Below are 20,169 nucleotides of genomic sequence, written 5' to 3'. Positions count from 1 at the left end.
TTAACTTACTCACAGTAAGTGAAGGAAGGGGTCTGTGAGTAGGGAAATATTATGAGCTGTAGAAATACCACCACTTTTCTTTTCCCCAGTTATGCCCATAAAGAGGTATGTGTGCACTAGAGAATTGGTCTCATATGGGGGAACAAGCAGCCAAGTGTCCATCTCAGTTTAGTCTGACAGGTGAATTTTACAAATCTCTAAACTTGGCTTCTATACCTGTTAAGACTAAGTGATACAGGTAGTGATGGGAAAAACCATTTAGAAAATGGAAAACAACTTACTGGTTACTCTGCTAATGTGATGGAAGTTGCCAAATGGAAAATGAATGAATGCAAAAAAAAAAAAAATACAGTTGGATTGTTTGCCAAAAGTTTATTATTCAATAAACATTCTGTGGTTTGATGTGCAGTATCGTATTTTTAATACATTGTGATTAGAAATCCAATCCTAAAACATTCTATAGGAATTAGACACCATTGAATTAGAAGGCAATTGACTCCATTAAAATACTTTTGGCCTCAATAATGTCCCTCAGCCATTTTTCTCGAAAGCGAGTCATTCCTGGTCTGCAGAGGAAGAAAAACAAACATACTAAAACCTTTTAAAATAAAACAAAACATTGAGACAGGGATTCCCTGTTTATTCTGTTACATTCCTAGTAAGCAAAAAGTCTTTTGGGGGTGGGAGTGAAGGTTGTCTCTATTCCATAGACCCAATCAATAAAAGCATTGAGTTGATATGGAAAGATTCTTTAAAAGAGGTCCTGTACAAATTAAAGATTATTATATAGGACTTAACTTCCATGTGATTGTGAAGTTTCCCATAGAAACAACAGGCATGACCCACTTTGTTCCCACCCTGCTTCAGCAACTAGTCCTCAAGTTTCTAATTACTGAAAACGAAGCCATTAAAAAAGTTTTTCTAGAACAAGGGCAGAATCCTACTTTTAGCCCGTCGTAATGGGGTAGGTGGTTCAAAGAAGAAAAGTAACCATTACATGAGTTATCTGTGGCTATGGGCCTGCTAAGTTCCTGGGGTGTGATGACCTTTTCCCACCACCTTTTTAAAAATAAGTGTCTAGGGGCGCCTAGGTGGCTCAGTCGGTAGAGCATGCGACTCTTGATCTCGAGATGTTGAGTTCTAGCCTCGTTGGGGGTAGAGATTATGAGAAAAAAAAAAAAGCCTCCAACTGTTCGTTACCTGTGGACTAACGAATGGCCCTCAAAGATGTAAGAGACCTCAATGGGCATATGCTAAGAGAGAAAAGGGCAACTGTTAGCCTAGACCAATCATACCAACTCGTAATTCCTTCCATCCCTACCCTTGTCCATATATGTATACTCTTAAGTTTCTAGAATTTACCCTCCTTATCGGGATGTCTATCGGTTCTTTGTCACTTCAAATCTCTGTTCCCCAAAAGATCTTTTTGGCAACAAATAACCTAAAGAATCTCCATAAAAATTGAAAACAAGTCAGGACAGGCTTGTGTTCTTCATGAGTAGTCATTTACCTTCTTTACATGTTCCACTTTACTCAGCTGGCCGTATTTCCCTCTTAGGAATGGAGTAAGAACGAAGTAATATAGGTAAACAAGTTTGAAAACGTTTTTAAAGCCACATAAAAATGTAGGGTGTAGGGGCACCTGGGTGGCGCAGTCGGTTAAGCGTCCGACTTCAGCCAGGTCACGATCTCGCGGTCCGTGAGTTCGAGCCCCGCGTCAGGCTCTGGGCTGACGGCTCGGAGCCTGGAGCCTGTTTCCGATTCTGTGTCTCCCTCTCTCTCTGCCCCTCCCCCGTTCATGCTCTGTCTCTCTCTGTCCCAAAAATAAATTAAAAAAAAAAAAAATGTAGGGTGTAAAATTGTCTCAGGGGCCCCCACCCATTCTCCCTTCCAAAATTATACTTGGAATTCTAATCAAGAGCCCTTCTCCTAAGCACTCAGTGCATGGGCACTGATCATGGTCTTACCTCCACCAGCCTTCCTTTCCAATCTCCAACCTTGCCACTTAGCAAGACAGCTGATGGCAGGATATATGACCAGGGGAAGGGAGAGCTCCACCTACTTTACCTTTTTACATTACTGCAGGTTCAAATAGGTAAGTTTGTACTAGGCTGGGATAAACATAAGACATAGTTGGCTCACTGTGTAGCCATATATAAAGCTCGAGGGTCAGACGAAGCCTCAGATGACTTCTGTGAAAGGATGGAAGACAAGGGGAGAAATGACATTTTTATGTGTGCTGTGTTCCGGGCATTAGTCTCGGTACCGGCCCTGCTCCTCTGATGACCCGAGCCCTAGATTCATGGGTGTTATTTTAACTCCTTTCACGCTAGCTATCAATATTTCATATTCATCGTCTACATGGTGGCTACAGGCAGTCATTCCTTCAAGTATTTACTGAGTGCCTACTGTTTGCCAGGCCTCGTTTTACAGCAAGACAAACATTCCTGCCTTTGTGGAACTCACATTCTGGGAGGGGGAGCAGGCCATAACAAGATAAGCAATTACGTAGACTATCAGAAGGTAATAAAGTGTTACAAAGTGTGGTCTAGGAGGTGAGAGCAGGATATGCACGTACCAAGGGGAGAGCGGTCCCGTCGGAGGGAACAGCAAATGCAGAGGCGCAGAGGTGGGACTATACCTGGATTGGTAAAGAATAGCAAGATCACAGTAGCTAGAGGAGAGTAACTGAGGGAGGAGGAGGAGGAGAGGGAAAACAGCAGAAATAACAAGGGACTAGGTCACGCAAGGCCTTGTAGGCCCCCAATACTCAAATTGTGCTCTGTGGGCCTGTGGCATCAGCACCGCCTAGGATCTTGTTAGTAATCTCCGGCCCTACCCCAGACCTGCTGGATCGGAACCTTCTTTCGACAAGATCCCCCGTTAATTTGCATGTGCTTGGAAGTTTGAGAAACACAGTGTAAACAGAGGAGTGACGTAAATTCATTTCACAAGGCTCACTCTGGCGGCCGCTGGGTTGAAAAGGCACACGACGAGGGCAAGGGTGGAAGCAGAGAGACCAGTTAGAAGGCCATTGAAATAATCTTGGTAAGAGTCGATGGGGTCTTGCACCAAGGTGGTAAAAGTGGAGTGGTAAGAAATTGTTGGCCTCAGGACCTGTTTCTGGTGATAGGGCCAACAGGACTTCCTAGTGCGTTGCATCAGGGGTGCGAAAGTCAAAGGTGATGCCAAGGATGTGGGCCGTGAAGCGAGATGAGATGTCTGCAGGTAGGTCAGGTTGGGAAGGGAAAATGGCAAGTTCGGTTTGGGATGCAAGAAGTGAGATGTGGATTAAACAGTGGCAGAGGTCCGGGCTGGAGATACAAATTTGGGAATCGTAAGCAGAGGTGGCATCTGGAGCCCGGAGACCACAAGGTCCCCAAGGAAATGAGTCTAGAGGAGAGGCTCGAGGCCAGGAGAGACTGAGAAGGAATGGTCGCTGAGGCGGGCGCAAGGCCAGGATAGTATGGTGTTCTAGCAGCCAAATGGAACACTTCCTGAAGAAGGGAGCACGCAGCCGGGGCAGGTGCTACAGATTGGCCAAAAGCAAGATGAGGACAGAAGGAGCCGTTGAGAACTAGTTTGTAAAACCATTAAGTTGTACCGAAAAGAAAAAAAAAAAACAAAGAGGTCATCGATGACCTTGACAAGAGAGGTCTCTGTTCTCATTGGAGTCTCATCGACGTGAACAGGGCAGAAAAGGAAGAGCTTACCGGAGGTTTGTTTTTGGTGATCTTGACGGTGAAGTAGGCAGAGGCGGAGACTTGTAGCATGGGTCTCACGGCGGTCGGGATGCTCCAGCGCACACAGTAGAGGTAGTAGTAGCTGTGAACCACGTCTTTCCTCTCTGTGAACTGTGTGTGGTGCACCCAGCGTTCTTGATACTCCCAAGTCTGCTTCACGGGAAAAAGAGCACTCAGAACGAAAAGCACGCTTCTATGCAAGTCCTCTAGGCAAAGGCAGCGCACAACAGTAGGGGGTCACAGCCCCGCTTCTGTCATCCGTTCTTAACATTGTCTGTTAAGACTCACACCGGAGTCAACTCCACACGGGAGGAGGGAAACAGGGAAGCGGACACGAAATGAGTCAATAACGCGACATCGCCTAAGAGCGGGCTCTGGAACACAGGCACACGCTCAGATGCGTAGGTGTACGTGCCCGCCACACACGGCGTGGGCACTGACCGTCCAGACCCTGGCTTGGGAGGCAAGTTTGGCTCCTTGGAGAATAATTAGAAAGTGGTTCGAACATGTGTTCTGCCCACTCCGCGTAAAGGTATGACTAGAGGGTAATGAGGCCGCAAGGCGCCTGGGTGGCTCCGTCGGTTAAGCCTCCGACTCTTGATTTGGGCTCAGGTCGTGATCTTACGTTCGTGAGATCGAACCCCCGAATCAGGCTCCACGCTAGGCATGGAGTCTCTTAGGATTCTCTCTCTCCCTCTCCCTCGGCCCCTCCCCGGCTCTCAGTCTCTCTGTCTCTCAAAAAGAAAACCAAACTGTAATGAGGCTGATTTCACAAGCTGTTTCTGAAAAGCAGACTCGCCTCACGGCAGCCATCGGTGGTATAGAAAGTGAGTTCAGAAGAGGAACGGGTCAGGCACGAGGATCATCCGACCCCTCAGATCCCTATCAACCCCCTCGGAGATGTTTCTGTCCCCAAGCATGCATCTTACTAGCGCCTCGGGCCCACAGAAGTCATAACGCAGCCCTGCTTCGCTGTACGGGGCCTCGAATGCTATTGGTATTCGACAAGTTCAATTCAACTGAGTCCCCTTGGCGTGGCCATTGGGGCACAGGAAGCTTCCAAATCAAAATTTAAAAAAATTTTAAAAAGATCCTGAATTAAGATGAAGGTCCACAGAAGGAAGGGAGTGAGACAGTTTAACAGTCTCAGTGATGTGAGGAGGGACAGTAGGAGGCTGATGGCAAAACGATTTCTGGCGCTCCTTTAAAAAAAAAAAAAAGCAGGCGGGAGGGGGGGGGGGTCGGCTTACTTTATTTTAGACTTAGACCCAGCCGATTGTTTCAGTCAGCCAGACAAGAGCACCAGGTACTAGATTCCTTGAGATCAGGGACTGTGTTTTACACAGATTATCGTTCCTCTTAATGAAGGGGCCCGACAGGTCACCCTTTGTGGCCCCACTGGAGCGATGCCTTTCTTTCCAACCTTTCTATGTTATTCTATGTTATTCTATTTCTTCAGCCCTGATGTTTCCGCTGGCACACAAAGACTTTGTACCATCGGAAGGTCCCTAGACCTCATTTAAGGAGGCCCCTTTGCAGATGAGCATATTGGGGCCTAGAAACGGGAAGGGACGGCCCACAACAGCGGGGACTGGGACCCGGGGCTCCCAAGCAGCCGGCCCAGTGCTCTCACCACCCGACCAGACGTCTCAATTCTAAGATTTTCTTCCCCTCCGTGTGGCGTCGCAGTGGTTGGTCTTGTTTTCTTTTCTTTTCCCTTTTGTGAACTCAGGCAGCCTTAGACGCATTAAATTTTTTTTTAATTTTTTTTTGAGAGAAAGAGACACAGAGTGAGCAGGGGAGGGGCAGAGAGAGAGAGACAGACAGACAGACAGACAGACAGAATCCGAAGCAGGCTCCAGGCTCCGAGCTGTCAGCACAGAGCCCGACGCGGGGCTCGAATTCGCAAACCGTGAGGTCATGACCTGAGCCGAAGTCGGATGCTCAACCGACTGAGCCTCCCAGGCGCCCCAGCCTTAGACACATTAAATTCAGCCATCTCCATCAGGCCAATCTCTTCCCATTTTTATCAGGGTTCAGGCAGCTGATTTTGTGTAGCTCCAGTGAGTGTGTGTTGTCCTTGTATTTTGTAATTTTTACATAACGTTGCTTCATATACTCGCTTCCAGGGAACAATATCTCGTTGTGCTACTCTACCATGGATGGCTTAGCCAATTACATATTATTGGACACTCAAAATCAACAGGCACCCGGAAGTATATGCACAAAACTGTTATCAACGGTAAGTGACCTCTGAGGGAGTAGAACTGGGTATTGTGGGGGCGGAAGGGGAACCTTCATTTTCTACTCTGTCCTTTTGCTCACTGGGGCTTTTTTATAATGACGTCTTATTTTTATTATAACAATAATTTTTAACTGTACGTTAGGCATTGGGGATTTTCCAACTCTTATTTGTTGTTTTTTTTTTAATGGTTTTTATTTTTTTCCAACTTTTCTCTTAGAAAGAACTTATTTGTAATATTCCTGTTTCCAGATTGTGTTTCTTCAAAGAATAAACTACTTGTGCTCATTGGCAATGTAGGAGTATACCTGTTCCCTCCCCAAAACACACAAGACTTCGGATACCAGGTTTAACCATTCTTATTCACGTTGCAGTACCTTAAAATCCTTTGAATTTGCATTTTTCACTCATAGTAAAACTCTGCATTATTTCTGTCATCAGAAAGAACTGTTCTTGCTATCTGGTAGCAAAAATGTACCAGACCTGTGATCCAGAACTTTAGTTTGCTGCTTAATCAGAAAAACCTTGGGCAAATTGTCCAACCTGTCTGAGCCTCAGGGTTTCTCATCCGCAAAATGGGCACATTGATGTACCTACATACAGATTTGTTGTGGGGATTAGATGAGATCGTGCACGTGACGTGCTTAGCAGTGCTTGGCATGTGGTAACGCGCAGCAAACGGTAACTACTAATTTGCCATCCCCTGGTGTCTGGTGGATTCTGGGAAATCTGCGGTAAGCTTGAGAAAGCTCCTCATCAGAAATAGCTGACACTTAGGGGCGCCTGGGTGGCTCCAGTCGGTTAAGCATCCAACTTCAGCTGAGGTCATGATCTCGCGGTTCATGGGTTCGAGCCCCGCGTCGGGTTCTGTGCTGGCAGCTCAGAGCCTGGAGCCTGCTTCGGATTTTGTGTCTCCCACCCCTGTCTCTCGGCCCCTCTCTGCTCGTGGTCTGTCTGTCTGTCTCTCTCTCAAAAATAAATAAACATTAACAAAAAAGAAATATCTGACACTTAGACGGGAGACTCTACTTGTAGGACTCATTTCATTAGCAGGGTTGGGAACAAGGTGATTTTATGTCAGTAGCTATATAGGGCTTTCAGCTTTTTAGTCACCTTCTACTTTTCCTTTTTTAATTTAAAAAGCATTTTTTAATGTTTATTTATTTTTGAGAGCGAGTGCAAGTAGGGGAGGGGCAGAGAGAGGGGGAGACAGAGACACAGGTCTCCAACTCACGAATCATGAGATCGTGACCTGAGCCAGTCGGATGTTCAACCGACTGGGCCACCCAGGCGCCCCATCACCTTCTACTTTCTAATTGTCTTATCTTCATAACGGTCCTACAAAGTAGGTAAGCTCTTCATCTGTGAACAAATAATGGTATGGAGAGAAGAAATCTGTTCATGTAGTCAACATCTCTGCGTACCTGACCTTTCTAGGGGCTGAGGGCAGAGAAAGGGACAAAAGCCTCTCCTTCATGGACCATATATGATCCAGAGGTAGAAGAAAAGCAAAGAGTGAATAAGTAAAATCTAGTGTCTTAGGTAGAGCTGAATGCTAAGCGGAAAAGTAAATCAGAGAAGGAGAAAGGGTTGTAATTTTAACGTTTTTTTTTTTTTAATTTATTTATTTTTGAGACAGAGAGAGACAGAGCATGAACGGGGGAGGGGCAGAGAGAGAGGGAGACACAGAATCGGAAGCAGGCTCCAGGCTCCGAGCCATCAGCCCAGAGCCCGACGCGGGGCTCGAACCCACGGACCGCGAGATCGTGACCTGAGCTGAAGTCGGCCGCTTAACCGACTGAGCCACCCAGGCGCCCCGAAAGGGTTGTAATTTTAGATGAGATGGCCAGGAAAGGCCTCGGTGAGCAGGTGGCATCTTTTTTAAATTGAACTATAGTTGCCATTCAGTCTTATATTAGTTCCAGGCATAAAACATGGTAATTGAACATTTATAGACATTATAAAATGATCACGGTGGGTCTGTCCCCATCCAAAGTTACTACAATATCAATGACTGTATTTTCTCTGCCATGCTTTTTTTCTTCCCCGTGACTAGTTTATTTGATAACTGGAAACTTGTCCCTCTTAATCCCTTTCACCTGTTTCACCCAAATCATACCCCTCTCCCCTCTGAAATCCTATGTTATTTGCCTTTGACTTACTTCATTTAGCATAATACGCTCTCAGTCCATCCATGTTGGCACAGGTGGCAAGATTTCAGTTTTATTTATGGCTGAATAATATTCCATTGTATATACATACCACATCTTTGTTATCCACTCATCTATTGATGGGCACTTAAGTTGCGTCCACATCTCGGCTGTGGTGAAGAATGCTGCCATGAACAGAGGGTGCGTGTATCTTTCCACGTTCATGCTTTTGTTCTCTTCGGATACATAAGCAGAACTGGAATTGCCGGATCATACAGTGTTTCTATTTTAAATTGTTTGAGGAACCTCCGTCCTGTTTTCCATAATGGCTGCCCCAACTTACATGCCCGCCAACAGTGCCCCGGGGGTTCTTCTTTCTCCTCATTCTCACCAACATTTGTTATTTCTTGTTTTTGTGATACCAGCCACTCTGACTGGCGTGAGGTGGCATCTCGCTGTGGTTATGATTCGCATTTCCCCGATCAGTGATGTTGAGCATCTTTTCACGTGTCTCTTGGCCGTCTGTATGTCTTCTTTGGAAAATTTCCATTCAGGCCCTCTGCCCGTTTTTTAAGTGGATTGTCGTTTTGGTATTGAGTCACAGGAGTTCTTTATATATTTTGGATAGTAACCCTTTACCAGACATATCACGTGTAAAATATCTTCTCGCATTCAGTAGGTTGCCTTTCATTTTGCTGGCTTCCTTCACTGTGTGAAAGTTTTTTAGTTTGATGTAGTTGCAATTGTTTATCTTTGGTTTTGTTCCCCTTGCCTGAGGAGACAGACCCGGAAAAATATTGCTGAGGCTGATGTCCAAGAGTTTATTTCCTGTGCTTTCTTCTGGGGGTTTTATGGCTTCAGGTCTCATATTTAGGTCTTTAATCCATTTTGACTTTATTTTCATGTCTGGTGTTAGAAAGGGGTCCAGTTTCCTTCTTTTGCAGGTCGCTGTCCACTTTTCTCAACACCTTTTATTAAAGAGACTGTCTTTTCCCCATTGGACGGACATTCTTATCTCCTTTGGCATAGATTCATTGACCATCTAAGTGTAGGTTTATTTCTGGACTCTGTTCTGTTCCACTGATCTATGTGTCTGTTTTTGTGCCAGTACCATACTGTTTTGACTACTGTAGCTTCGTAGTATAGTTCGAAATCTGGGAGCATACTACTTCCTGCTTTGGTCTTCTTTCCCAAGATTACTGTAACCAATCGGGGTTTTATGTTGTTCCATATAAATGTTAGGATTATTTGTTCTAAAATATTAAAAATGCCATTGGTATTTTTATTGGGATTGTATTGAATTCTGTACATTGCTTTGGGTAGTTTGGACTTTTTTTTTAAGTTTACTTACTTATTTAGAGAGAGTGTGTGTGTAAGTGTGGGAGAGGCAGAGAGAGAGGGGGAGAGAGAGAGAGAACCCCAAGCAGGCTCTGCACCACCGGCGCAGAGCCCGACGCGAGGCTCGAACCCATGAACCACGAGATCATGACCTGAGCTGAAGTCTGATGCGTAACCGACTAAGCCACCCCCGGCACCCCAGTAGGGTGGACATTTTAACAATATTAATTCTTCCAATCCATGAGCATGGTATATTTTTCCATGTAGTTGTCATCTTCAGTTTCTTTCATCATTGTCTTCTAGTTTTTAGAGTATATGTCTTTCAACCCCCTGGTTAAATTTATTTTATTCTTTTTGATGCAATTATATGTGGGATTGCTTTTTCAGTTTCTCTTTCTGATAGTTTGTTTTAGTGTATAGACAGATTGCTATATATTTTGTATCCTGCAATTTCACTGAATTCATTTATTAATTCTAATAGTTTTTTGGTGGAGTTTTTAGGGTTTTCTATATATAGTATCATGTCACCTGTAAATCATGACAGTTTTACTTCTTCTTTACTAATTTTGATGCCTTTTATTTCTTTTTCTTGTAACATTGCTGCAGCTAGGCCTTGCACTATATGTTGAATAAAAGTGGCGAGAGTAGGGGCACCTGGGTGGCTCAGTCGGTCAAGTGTCCAACTTCTGCTTAGGTCACGATCTCGTGGTTCGCGAGTTCGAGCCCCGCATTGGGCTTGCTGCTGTCAGCACAGAGCCCACTTTGGATCCTCTGTCCCCTTGTCTCTCTCTCTGCCCCTACCTGGTTGCTCTCTCTCTCTCTCAAAAGTAAACATTTAAGGGGTGCCTGGGTGGCTCAGTCAATTAAGCATCCAACTCTTGATTTCAGCTCAGGTAATGATATCATGGTTCATGAGTTTGAGCCCCACATCTGTGCTGTGAGCGCAGAGCCTACTTGGGATTCTCTTTCTCCGCCCCCTCCCCCTCTCTGCCTCTCCCCTGCTCTCTCACTTTTTCTCTCAAAAATAAATTTTAAAATGAGCATTTAAAAAAAAAAGTGATGGGGCACCTGGGTGGCTCAGTCGGTTAAGCGGCTGACATCGGCTCAGCTCATGATCTCACAGCTCATGAGTTCAAGCCCTGTGTCAGGCTCCGTGCTGACAGCTCAGAGCCTGGAGCCTGCTTCAGATTCTGTGTGTCCCTCTCGCTTTGCACTTCCCTCACTCACACTCTCTCTCAAAAAACAAATAAACATTAAAAAAATTTCTTTTAAGTGGCAAGAGTAGACATTCTAGTCTTGTTCCTGATCTTAGAGGGAAAGCTTTCAGCCTTTCATTCTTGAGCATGATGTTAGCTCTGGGTTTGTCATATCTGGCCTCTCTTATGTGCTGGTATGTTTCCTCTGTGCCCACTTTGTTGAGCTTTTTTATCATATTTGGATGTTGAATTGTGTCAAATGCTTTTTCTGCATTTACTGAGGTGGTCATATGATTTTTATCCTTTATTTTTTTAACACGGTGTATAACATTGATTAATTTGTGGATATTAAATTATCCCTGCATCTTTGGAATAAATCCTACTTGATCATGGTATATGATCCTTTTAAGGTATTGTTGAATTCAGTTTATTAATATATCGTTGAGGATGTTTTCATCTATGTTCATCAGGGATATTGACCTGGAATTTTCTTTTGTGTAGTGTCTGTCTGGTTTTGGTATAAGGGTAATGCTGGTCTTAGTGATTTGGAAGCCTTCCTTCTTTAATGTTTTGGAATAGTTTGAGGAGGATAGGTATCAACTCTTTGAAATGTTTGGTGAAATTCACATGTGAAGCCATCTAGTCCCAGACTTTTGTTTGTTGGAAATTTTTTGAGTACTGATTTGATTTCATTATTAGCAATTTGTTTTTCAGATTTTCCTTTTCTTCTTCTTTAAAAAAAATTAAGTTTACTTATTAATTTATCTTGAGAGAGAGAAAGCAAGAGTCAGGGAGGGCAGAGAGGGAGGGAGGGAGGGAGAGAGAGAGAATCCCAAGCAGGCCCCACACTGTCAGCACGGAGCCTGACACAGGGCTCAAATCCATGAACCGTGAGATCATGACCTGAGCCGAGGTTGGATGCTTAACTGACTGAGCCACCCAGGTGCCCCCATTTCTTCTTGATTCCAGTCTTGGAAGATTGTTTCTAGGAATTTATCCATTTTTTCTAGGTTGTTTAAAATGTTTGCGAGAAATAATTTTTCACAGTAGTGTCTTATAATCATTTGTATTTCTGTGGTGTCATTTGTAACTTTCATTGATCATATTCTTCCTTCCAGTCCTCTCTCGTTTTTTCTTGATGAGTCTTACTAAAAGTTTTCCAATTTTATCTTTTCAAAGAACCAGCTCTTAGTTTCATTGACCTTTTCTAATGTCTTCTTTTAAGTTTCGGTTTCATTTTTCTCTCTGATACTTATTATTTCCTTTCTTCTACTAATTTTGGGCTTTGTTCTTTTTCTCATTCCTTTAGGTGTAAGATTAAATTGTTTATTTGAGATTTTCTTATCTCTTGAGTTGGGCCTGTATCACTGTAAACCTCCCTCTTAGAACTGCTTCTGCTGCATTGCATCAATTTTTTACTGTTGTGTTTCCATTTCTATCTGTCTCAAGGTATATTTTTATTTCCTCTTTTTGAGTTCTTTGTTCACCCACTGGTTGTTTAGTATCACGTTTAGCCTCCAGGTGTTTGTGTTTTTTTTCTAGTTTTCTTCTCGTAACTGGGTTCTATTTTCATACCATTGTGGTAAGAAAAGATGCTTGATATGATTTCAGTCTTCTTAAGTTTATTGAGACTTGTTTTCTGGCCTAACATGTGATCTGTCCTGGAGAATGTTCCATGTCCATTTGAAAAGAATGTGTGTTCTGTTTTTGGATGGAATGTTCTGTTAAGTCCATCTGGTCTAATGCGTCATTCAAAGTCACTGTTTCCGTATTTTCTGTGGTGTCTTACTGTCAATTTCTCCCTTTATATTTGTCAGTATTTTCTTTACACGTTTAGGTGTTTCTGTGTTGGGTGCATAGATATTTACAAGTGTTATATCTTCTTGTTGGATCGATCCCTTTATCATTATGTAATGTCCTTCTTTGTCTCTTGTTATAGGCTGTGTTTTAAAGACTACTTTATCTGGCGTAAGTATTGCTACCCCAGTTTTCCTCCCCCCCCCCCCATGTGTTTGGAATCTCTTTTCCCATTCCTTCCCTTTCAGCCTGTATGTGTCTTGAGGTCTGAAAGTGAGTCTCTTATAGGCAGCATATAGGTGGGTTTTGGTTTTTTATCCATTCGATCACCCTGTGTCTTATGATTGAAACATTTAGTCTGTTTACAGTGAAAGTACTGCTGGGCATGTACTTATTATTTTGTTAATTGTTTTCAGGTTGTTCTTGTAGTTCTTCCCTGTTCCTTCTCTTGCTCTCTTCCCTTGTGATTTGGTGACTTTCTTTAGCGTTCAGTTTGGATTCCTGGATCTTTCATGTGTCTAGCATAGGTTCTTGGATTGTGGTTACCATTAGGTTTATATACAACACATGATATACATATATATATATATATATGTATGTGTGTATGTATATATATATAGGCATATTTTAAGTTGACAGTCACTTAATTTTGAACACATTCTAAAAGCGCTTACGTTTTTACTCCCTCCTATTTTATGTAGACATCATATTTTACATCTTTTTGTGTACCACCTTAACTAATTATTGTAGCTATAATTGATCTTACTACTTTTGTCTTTTAACCTTCATACTAGCTTTATAAGTGATTGGTCTCCTACCTTTACTATATGTTTGCTTTTACCAGTGAAATTTTTTCTTTCTTAATTTTCTCACTTCTAGTTCTAGCCTTTTCTTTTCTACTTAAACCAGTCCCTCTAACATTTTTTGTGAGGCTGGTTTAGTGGTGATGAACTCTTTTAACTTTTATCTAGGAGCTCTTTATCTCTCCTTCAATTCTGAATGATGACCTTGCTGGGTAGAGTATTCTTGGTTGTAGGTTTTTCCTTTCAGCACTTTGAATGTATTGTGCCGCTCCCTTCTGGCCTGCAAACTCTGCTGAAAAAGCAGCCGATCGATCGCCTTCTGGGGGTCCTCTTATACGTAACTATTTGTATTCTCTTGCTGCTTTTAAGATTCTGTCTTTATCTTTAATTTTTGCCATTTTAATTATTATGTGTCTTGATGTAGACCTCCTTCGGTTCCTCTTATCTGGAGGTCTCCGTCTCTGTGCCCCCTGGACCTGGATGTCTGTTTCTTTCCCCAGGCTAGGGAAGCTTTTAGCAATTATGTCTTCAAATAGGTTTTCTGCCCCTTTCTCTCCTTTTTTTTCTGGGACCCCTATAATGCAAATGTTAGGATGCCTGACGTTGTTCCAGTGGTACCTTATCCTACCCTCATTTCTTAAGAATTCCTTTTTGGTTTTGCTGTTCAGCTTGGATGATTTCCACTACCCTGGCTTCCAGATCACTGATTTGTTTTTCTGCGTCTCCTAATCTGCTGTTGATCCCATCTTGTGTATTTTTTATTTCAGTTATTGTATTCTTCAGCTCTGATTTATTTTAAGTTTGTTTATATTGAGAGAGAGAGCATGAGCAGGGGAGGGGCAGAGAGAGAGAGAAAATTCCAAGCAGGCTCCGTGCTGTCCGCACAGAGCCGGACACGGGGCTTGATCCCACAAGCCGTGAGATCATGACCTGAGCCGAAATCAAGAGCGGGACACTTAACTGACTGAGCCACCCAGGCACCCCATTAAGCTTCAATTCTAAAAACTATTTTCTATCTCTGCGTTGAAGTTCTCACGGAGTTCATTCATTCTTCTCCCAACTCTTGTGAGCACCTTTATGACCATTACTGTGAACTCTTTATCAGGTAAATTGCTTATCTCTGTTTTCTTTGAGGTCTTTTTCTGTGCTTTCGTCTTGTTCTTTTGTTTGGAACATATTCCTCCGTCTCCTCATTTTGTCTGATTCCGTGTGTTCGTCTCTATGTATCAGGTACGTCAGCTCCGTCTCCTGCTCTTGAAAGTAGTGGCCTTATGTAGAAGGGCCCTGTGGGGCCCAGTAGTGTAATCGCCCCTCGTCACCAGAATGACAGACACTCCAGGGGGGTGTCCCACGTGTGGGCTGTGTGCACGGTCCTGTTGTGACTCAGCTGTGACTGCTGTGGAGGCGCTGGTGAGCGGGGCTGGCCCTCGGCCCTGCTGGCTGCCAGGCCTGGTAGTGACTATTGTGAGTGTGCTAGTGGATGGGGCTAGGCACCCCCTCCCCAGGGCACGAGTTGCTTTGGAGGGGACACCGATCTTGGCCAGTGCTCCCCACCCGGTGTGGCAGGGTGGTAATTGCTTTGGGGGGCTGCTGGTCCCGCGTGAGGCTGCCTGCCACTTGTGGTGGGGCAGGAGCCGCTTTAGAGGGGCGGCTGCCAGGGCCTGTCTGCCAGGGCGGGGTCAGCAGTGCTAGCAAGGTAGATAGAGAGTGGCAGAACTCGTACCCGCCCATATTTTCATTCCCGGAGGAAGTTCCTACAGATCCCCGCCCCTCTGGCACATAACCCTAGAATTAGTCGATAAAGGTTCACCTATAGCCCAGGCACCACTCAAATCACCGCCTCTGTGCTTGGTCTTAGGGTGATTGTGTATGGGCCCTTTAAGAGCAGAGTCTTGGTTTCCTACAACACTCTGGCTCTCCCACAGTTAAGCAGCCCCATTGATTTTCAAAGCTCCTGGGATTAAACCCTGCTGATTTTCAGGGCCAGATGTTATGGGACCTCATCTTCCTGGTGCAGATCTCCAGGGTGGATAGTGGTGCCCAATGTGGGGCTTGAACACCCCCCCCCGCCCCCCCCCAGGCCAGGGAGGACCTGCACGCCTGTGCTGTCCCTCCCATTTGTGGGTTTAGTTCCCGACTTTGCCTCTGTCCCTGCTACCCTTCTTCATATGGCTTTTTCTTTATATATTTAGCTGCGGAAGAGCTCTTCTACTAGTCCTCAGGTCGTTCTCAGAGTGAGCGAAGAGAGGTAAGACATGCACCATGAGTATAGGTCGCAGGGGAGAGGGTTCCGGGCAGAGAGCACTGCAAGTGCAAAGGCCCTGGGGTGGGAGCATGCGTGGCAGTTGAACGGCAGTTGAAGGGAAGGAGACGGGTGTGGCTGGAGTGGGAAAGGTGAAAGGACAGTAGGTCATAGGTGATGAGTCTGAGCAATAAGTTGGGAGGGAGAAGGGGACTCAGATCCCATCAAGCTCTCTAGGCCATTGTCAGGACTGTGTTTGCCTTTCACTCAGAATGACCGGTGGCATTTTGGGGGGAAGTGTTTCTCCCTGCTCTGTGTCCCATTCCAGCCCGATTCACAAACCCCGGGTTCAGTAGGCAGAGGCTTTTGCCCAACTCCAAATGGAGACGTTCTCCAGAGCAAGAAGGTCCAAGAGTAAGTAGTACTTTGCACCACACGTCATCACTGTGCTCTAAATACCCCTTGTCATTGGAAGGGTGAGTTGTGCCTGCTGGGACATAAGAGGGTGTGGAGCCACCTCGTTTCCACCTGACCAGGCCTTCCTGGGGCCTAGGAAACTGCCCTTGGGGGCTGTAGGCTCAGATGGAGCCGGCCAGAGGAACAGAGACAGTGGGGAGTCTCCTTCGAGGGCTGGGGAGCTTGCCTCCATCTATTTCGACTTGTCTCTCTTCTGAGAAAATACAGTGAGTAGGGATCTCAAGCCATTTTTTATTCCACCCTGCCAGTTAGGCAAAGCAGCCCAGGGCCTTCTCTCCAAAGCTGCCAGGATAAGCCACACGAACGGTTCAGAGCCAGGCACAGGCGGAAAAGAAAAAGGAATTCACAGGCAGGTACATCATAGCGTGCGGGCAGTATGTTCCCAAAGTAAATCTAAAAGTTCCATCGGCAGCCCCTTTGTTAACGAGGCGATTTCTAAGGTTGGTGACGGAGAACTCCTGTTTTGGAAGAGCAGCTCCCTCCTTAGGTCACTAGGCCCCCATTTAGAGCACCAGCATGGGAAAATTGCTTAACTGGGAGTATCAGACTCTCCTGGTCGGAAATGTAAGGTTAGGACGATAAAAACAGGGCAATACGATTGTGCCTTTCACCTTCAAAGACTATCCCATGTTGGTTTTGGAACCCAGATGGGGACAGTGCTTATGTATTTAGCGACCTTTGAGATCATCTAGGGGTCCTGGATTTCAAGCTTTTCATAAAACACTCCTTTTCCTTGTTCTTTGCCCTCGTATGCCAACCTGGAGTGGTCAACTAACTTACCAAAACAAACTTCTCAATTTGTCTACGGCCTTTCTCTGCTGTGAATTCACCATGGGTGAGCCACTGGATGTTCTTGATGGGGTTTTTAGTTTCTGCAAAATAAAGGGGAGAGTCTGTCAGTTGCCTGGTAGTGTGCCATTGTAGGATGAGACATTCCTCCAAATAGCCAAACAGGATTACTACCTTCCACAAACTTAATAGCAGCAGCAATGGCACGCTTAACTATCTCCAGAGCTAGTTCATTCACATTGCTGCTGTCTTCTGTGTCCGTCTTCTGGCGCCTGGAACTTTCAGTCACATCCGTTTTCTCCTGGATTGTGACTCTTTTAGTCCCAACCATTTTCTTTTGCCTGCAAAAAAGGAACTCAAGAAGATACCTTTTACGCATGTGCGCATGAACCCACTCCTCTAAATATGGACCATCACGTGAAGAATAACAAGACATAGGAAAAGGTTGTTGCCTCTAGGGGGCAACAGGGACTTAAGGCTCAGGATAGGACCCTGAATAAGGCATTGTGGTTTATCCTTTGTGCCTGGCTTCAGAGATCTATTTTTCCTGAAAACCAAGGATTTTCAGATTCCCATAATCATGAACACCTTCATCAGGACGTAGTAAAGGGGCTCCTGGGTGGCTCAGTCGACTAAGTGTCTGACTCTTGATGTCGGCTCAGGTTATGATCTCACGGTTTCTTGAGTTCGAGCCCCATGTTGGGCTTTGCACTGACCCTGCGGAGCCTGCTTGGGATTCTCTCTCTCCCTCTCTGTCTCTGCCCTCTCCCCGCCCCCTGCTCACATTCTGTCTCTCTCAAAACAAATAAACTTTAAAAAATTGTATATATATATATATATATATATATATATATATATGTAGTAGAATGAGTCCTAACTTCTTTGGAGTTCTAACAATATTGATTTCTAGTTGAGTCTCAATCCCTACTTAGGTGACTCAGGGCATGTGGCTCTTTAAAGTGAATTAGGGGCTCTTGGGTGGCTCAGTTGGTTAAGCGTCTGGCTCTTGAGTTCTGCTCGGCTTCTGATCTCCTGATCGTGAGATCGAGCCCCATGTCAGACTCTGAGCTGGGTGTGGAGCCTGCTTGAGATTCTCTCTCTCCCTCTCTCTGCCCGCCCCCCACCGTCAAAATAAATAAACATTAAAAAAATGAAGTGAATTAAAGTCATTAGAGGCAATATAGCCTAGGAGGGGTGGATTTTCAGTTTTTTCTCTTGGATTTTCCAGGTGTACGAATTATACCATCCATCAGGAACTATCATTTTTTACCATCTTTTTTTCCTGACACGTATACCTCTCCTAAGTATTCGCTTTGGTTAACACTACCAGACAAATGTTAAGTGAAAGCAGAGACAATGTGCATCCTTCTTTTGCGTCTGACTTCAGGGGGCGTGCTTTCTGCTGCTACATCACAAAGTATGTTGCTGGTTTATGGCTGGAGATTTATCACATCAAGAAATTATGGGGCGCCTGGGTGGCTCAGTCGGTTGAGCGTCCGACTTCGGCTCAGGTCATGATCTCACGGTCCATGAGTTCGAGCCCCGCGTCGGGCTCTGTGCTGACAGCTCGGAGCCTGGAGCCTGTTTCAGATTCTGTGTCTCCCTCTCTCTGACCCTCCCCCGTTCATGCTCTCTCTCTGTCTCAAAAATAAATAAACGTTAAAAAAAAATTAAAAAAAAAAAAAAAAAAAAAGAAATTATGTTTGCTCCTGTCTTTGTACAATGTTTGTCATAGATGATCGCTAAAATTCTCCATATGTCTTTAACATCCGTGGAGATTGTGAAAGTTATAGTTATTAGGCCTGCGAACAAGGCTTCCTCACAGCGCTAGGAACTTCTGCACATTTTCCGTCTTTTTCACATCTTTTCTTCTCTGTCTTCCCTGGCTACCACTTAAGTCTCTTCAGTTATGAGAAATCAGTTCTAGCACAGTTAAACATCCCTGCAGGCAGTCCTTACGTGGCGGGGTGCTGCGTAAACGTGGATCTCTCCAGGGGCCCCTGGGTGGCTCAGTCGGTAAAGTGTCTGACTTCGGCTCAGGTCATGATTTCACGGTTCATGAGTTCGAGCCCCGCGTCAGGCTTTGTGCTGACGGGCTCAGAGCCTGGAGCCCGCTTCGGATTCTGTGTCCCTTTTTCTCTGCCCCTCTCCTTCTCACTCGCTCGCTCTCTCTCTCTCTCTCAAATATAAACATTTTTAAAAAATTTGTTTTAATTTAAAAAAAGTAGATCTCTCTCTCTCCCTTTATTTTTCTATAAATAGCAACTCCCAATTTTGGGTGTTTAATGTACGTTTCGTTTAACTCACCCCCGGCCCCATGACATTGTGCACTGGCCGCCTTTCATTTGCCCCTTTCAGATCCACTCCTCCCCGTGCACCCTGCTCTCTGCCTTGGAAGGCTGACCTCACTGGACTGCATCCGTGGGCTCTCCCATGTCCTCTGGCTTCCAGGAGATTCTGCACAATGTGGAGACCAGGATGAGAGAGGAGAGTGCGGGCAAGTTATATATTCCCAGGGTAGCTGTCTCACTTCTCAGTCCCGGAAAGGAGTTTATCCTCACCTCCCCCCACCCAGCCCAGTGGGTCCGCCATTCTAGCCCCGGGGAGCTGCACTTGCCCTTGTCTCCCTAGTTCTGCCCACGCCTTTGTAAACACTCCCTCTACTTAACCCTTCTCTACCTGCCCTACTTTTAGTATGCCAAGTTTCCTGCTGGGACCCTGAGTCATAAAGAGAGAGACTCTCGTTACCACATGAAAAGAAGAAGGCCAAGTTCACACCCAGACTATCTGGCTCCACAGTCCGAGAGAGTGAGAGTGAGAGTGAGAGTGAGAGTGAGAGCGAGAGCGAGAGCGCTTAGCCACCCGGCTCTCCTCCCTCCAGGATTCACAAAGGGTTGTGGGGCCCTGTTCTCACATTTCCATCTGAAGTCCAGAATGGGCTCAGTTGCTTTGTGTGGGCCTCTTTCAAGAAGGGTCACTCTTTGTTCCCTTTCTCGGTGTCATCGTTGGTTCCGGGGTGTGGCGGGTGCTGCGTGGGGCAGCCCGGTTGCTGTGGCCATCAGCCCAGGAATGGATTGAGCGGCCTTTTAAACATTCAGTAATAATGCTGACTCCTGTGCATTTGAGTCTTCACATTAGCATTTGGAGCTCCGTTTGCATCTGCCTCGGTGCCCTGTTGCTGCATCCAGCGGGTGGACAAGGCCGTGTGCTGGGGGAACGGAGTCTCCCCAGGCTGTCCGTCCCAGAGTGAGGAGAGACTGGAGGCTGGCAGACGAGGGGATCTGAAGGCCCTTAACCCTGGGGAACTGGCTCTCCCCAGCCTAAGGGCTGTGCCAATGCGGCCACAGCAATTTGCTATAAACTCCGCAGTTAAAGACAACAATGGAGTTTTT

General features: G+C 45.3%; 1 protein-coding gene across 3 annotated transcripts; it reads right to left on the bottom strand.

The window, feature by feature from the left end:
• Positions 1–352: 352 nt before the first annotated feature.
• On the bottom strand, positions 353–19,765 carry AKAP14 (A-kinase anchoring protein 14). Of its 3 annotated transcripts, XM_058712427.1 has the most exons (6): positions 19,692–19,765; positions 16,952–17,118; positions 16,769–16,860; positions 3,714–3,893; positions 1,201–1,253; positions 353–566 (listed from the first exon to the last, which is right to left on the bottom strand). In XM_058712427.1, exons 1-6 carry the CDS (start codon positions 19,697–19,699, stop codon positions 482–484), a joined length of 585 nt encoding a protein of 194 aa, XP_058568410.1. In that variant the 5' UTR covers positions 19,700–19,765; the 3' UTR covers positions 353–481. The 3 variants fall into 3 exon arrangements, with proteins under 3 accessions (XP_058568410.1, XP_058568409.1, XP_058568411.1); XM_058712426.1 differs by lacking the exon at positions 19,692–19,765 and having other exon boundaries at positions 16,952–17,416; XM_058712428.1 differs by lacking the exons at positions 3,714–3,893; positions 19,692–19,765 and having other exon boundaries at positions 16,952–17,416.
• Between the last annotated feature and the right edge of the window lie 404 nt (positions 19,766–20,169).

The sequence above is a fragment of the Neofelis nebulosa genome, chromosome X (genome assembly GCF_028018385.1).
Source record: "Neofelis nebulosa isolate mNeoNeb1 chromosome X, mNeoNeb1.pri, whole genome shotgun sequence".
NCBI lineage: Eukaryota > Metazoa > Chordata > Mammalia > Carnivora > Felidae > Neofelis > Neofelis nebulosa.
The sequence above is the reverse complement of the archived record's forward strand: the minus strand, read 5'-3'. Positions and strand labels throughout refer to the sequence as shown.

What these genes read in the sequence shown, in the direction of transcription:
- AKAP14 (XM_058712426.1), bottom strand. Translation starts at nt 17,213, where the DNA reads ATGTCTTGTTATTCTTCACGTGATGGTCCATATTTAGAGGAGTGGGTT. An exon ending in AAATTGAGAAGTTTGTTTTG is followed by an intron (nt 3,894 to 16,768) that starts GTAAGTTAGTTG and finishes CCCGTGAAGCAG; the next exon opens with ACTTGGGAGTATCAAGAACG. An exon ending in TCACCAAAAACAAACCTCCG is followed by an intron (nt 1,254 to 3,713) that starts GTAAGCTCTTCC and finishes TTTCTCTCTTAG; the next exon opens with CATATGCCCATTGAGGTCTC.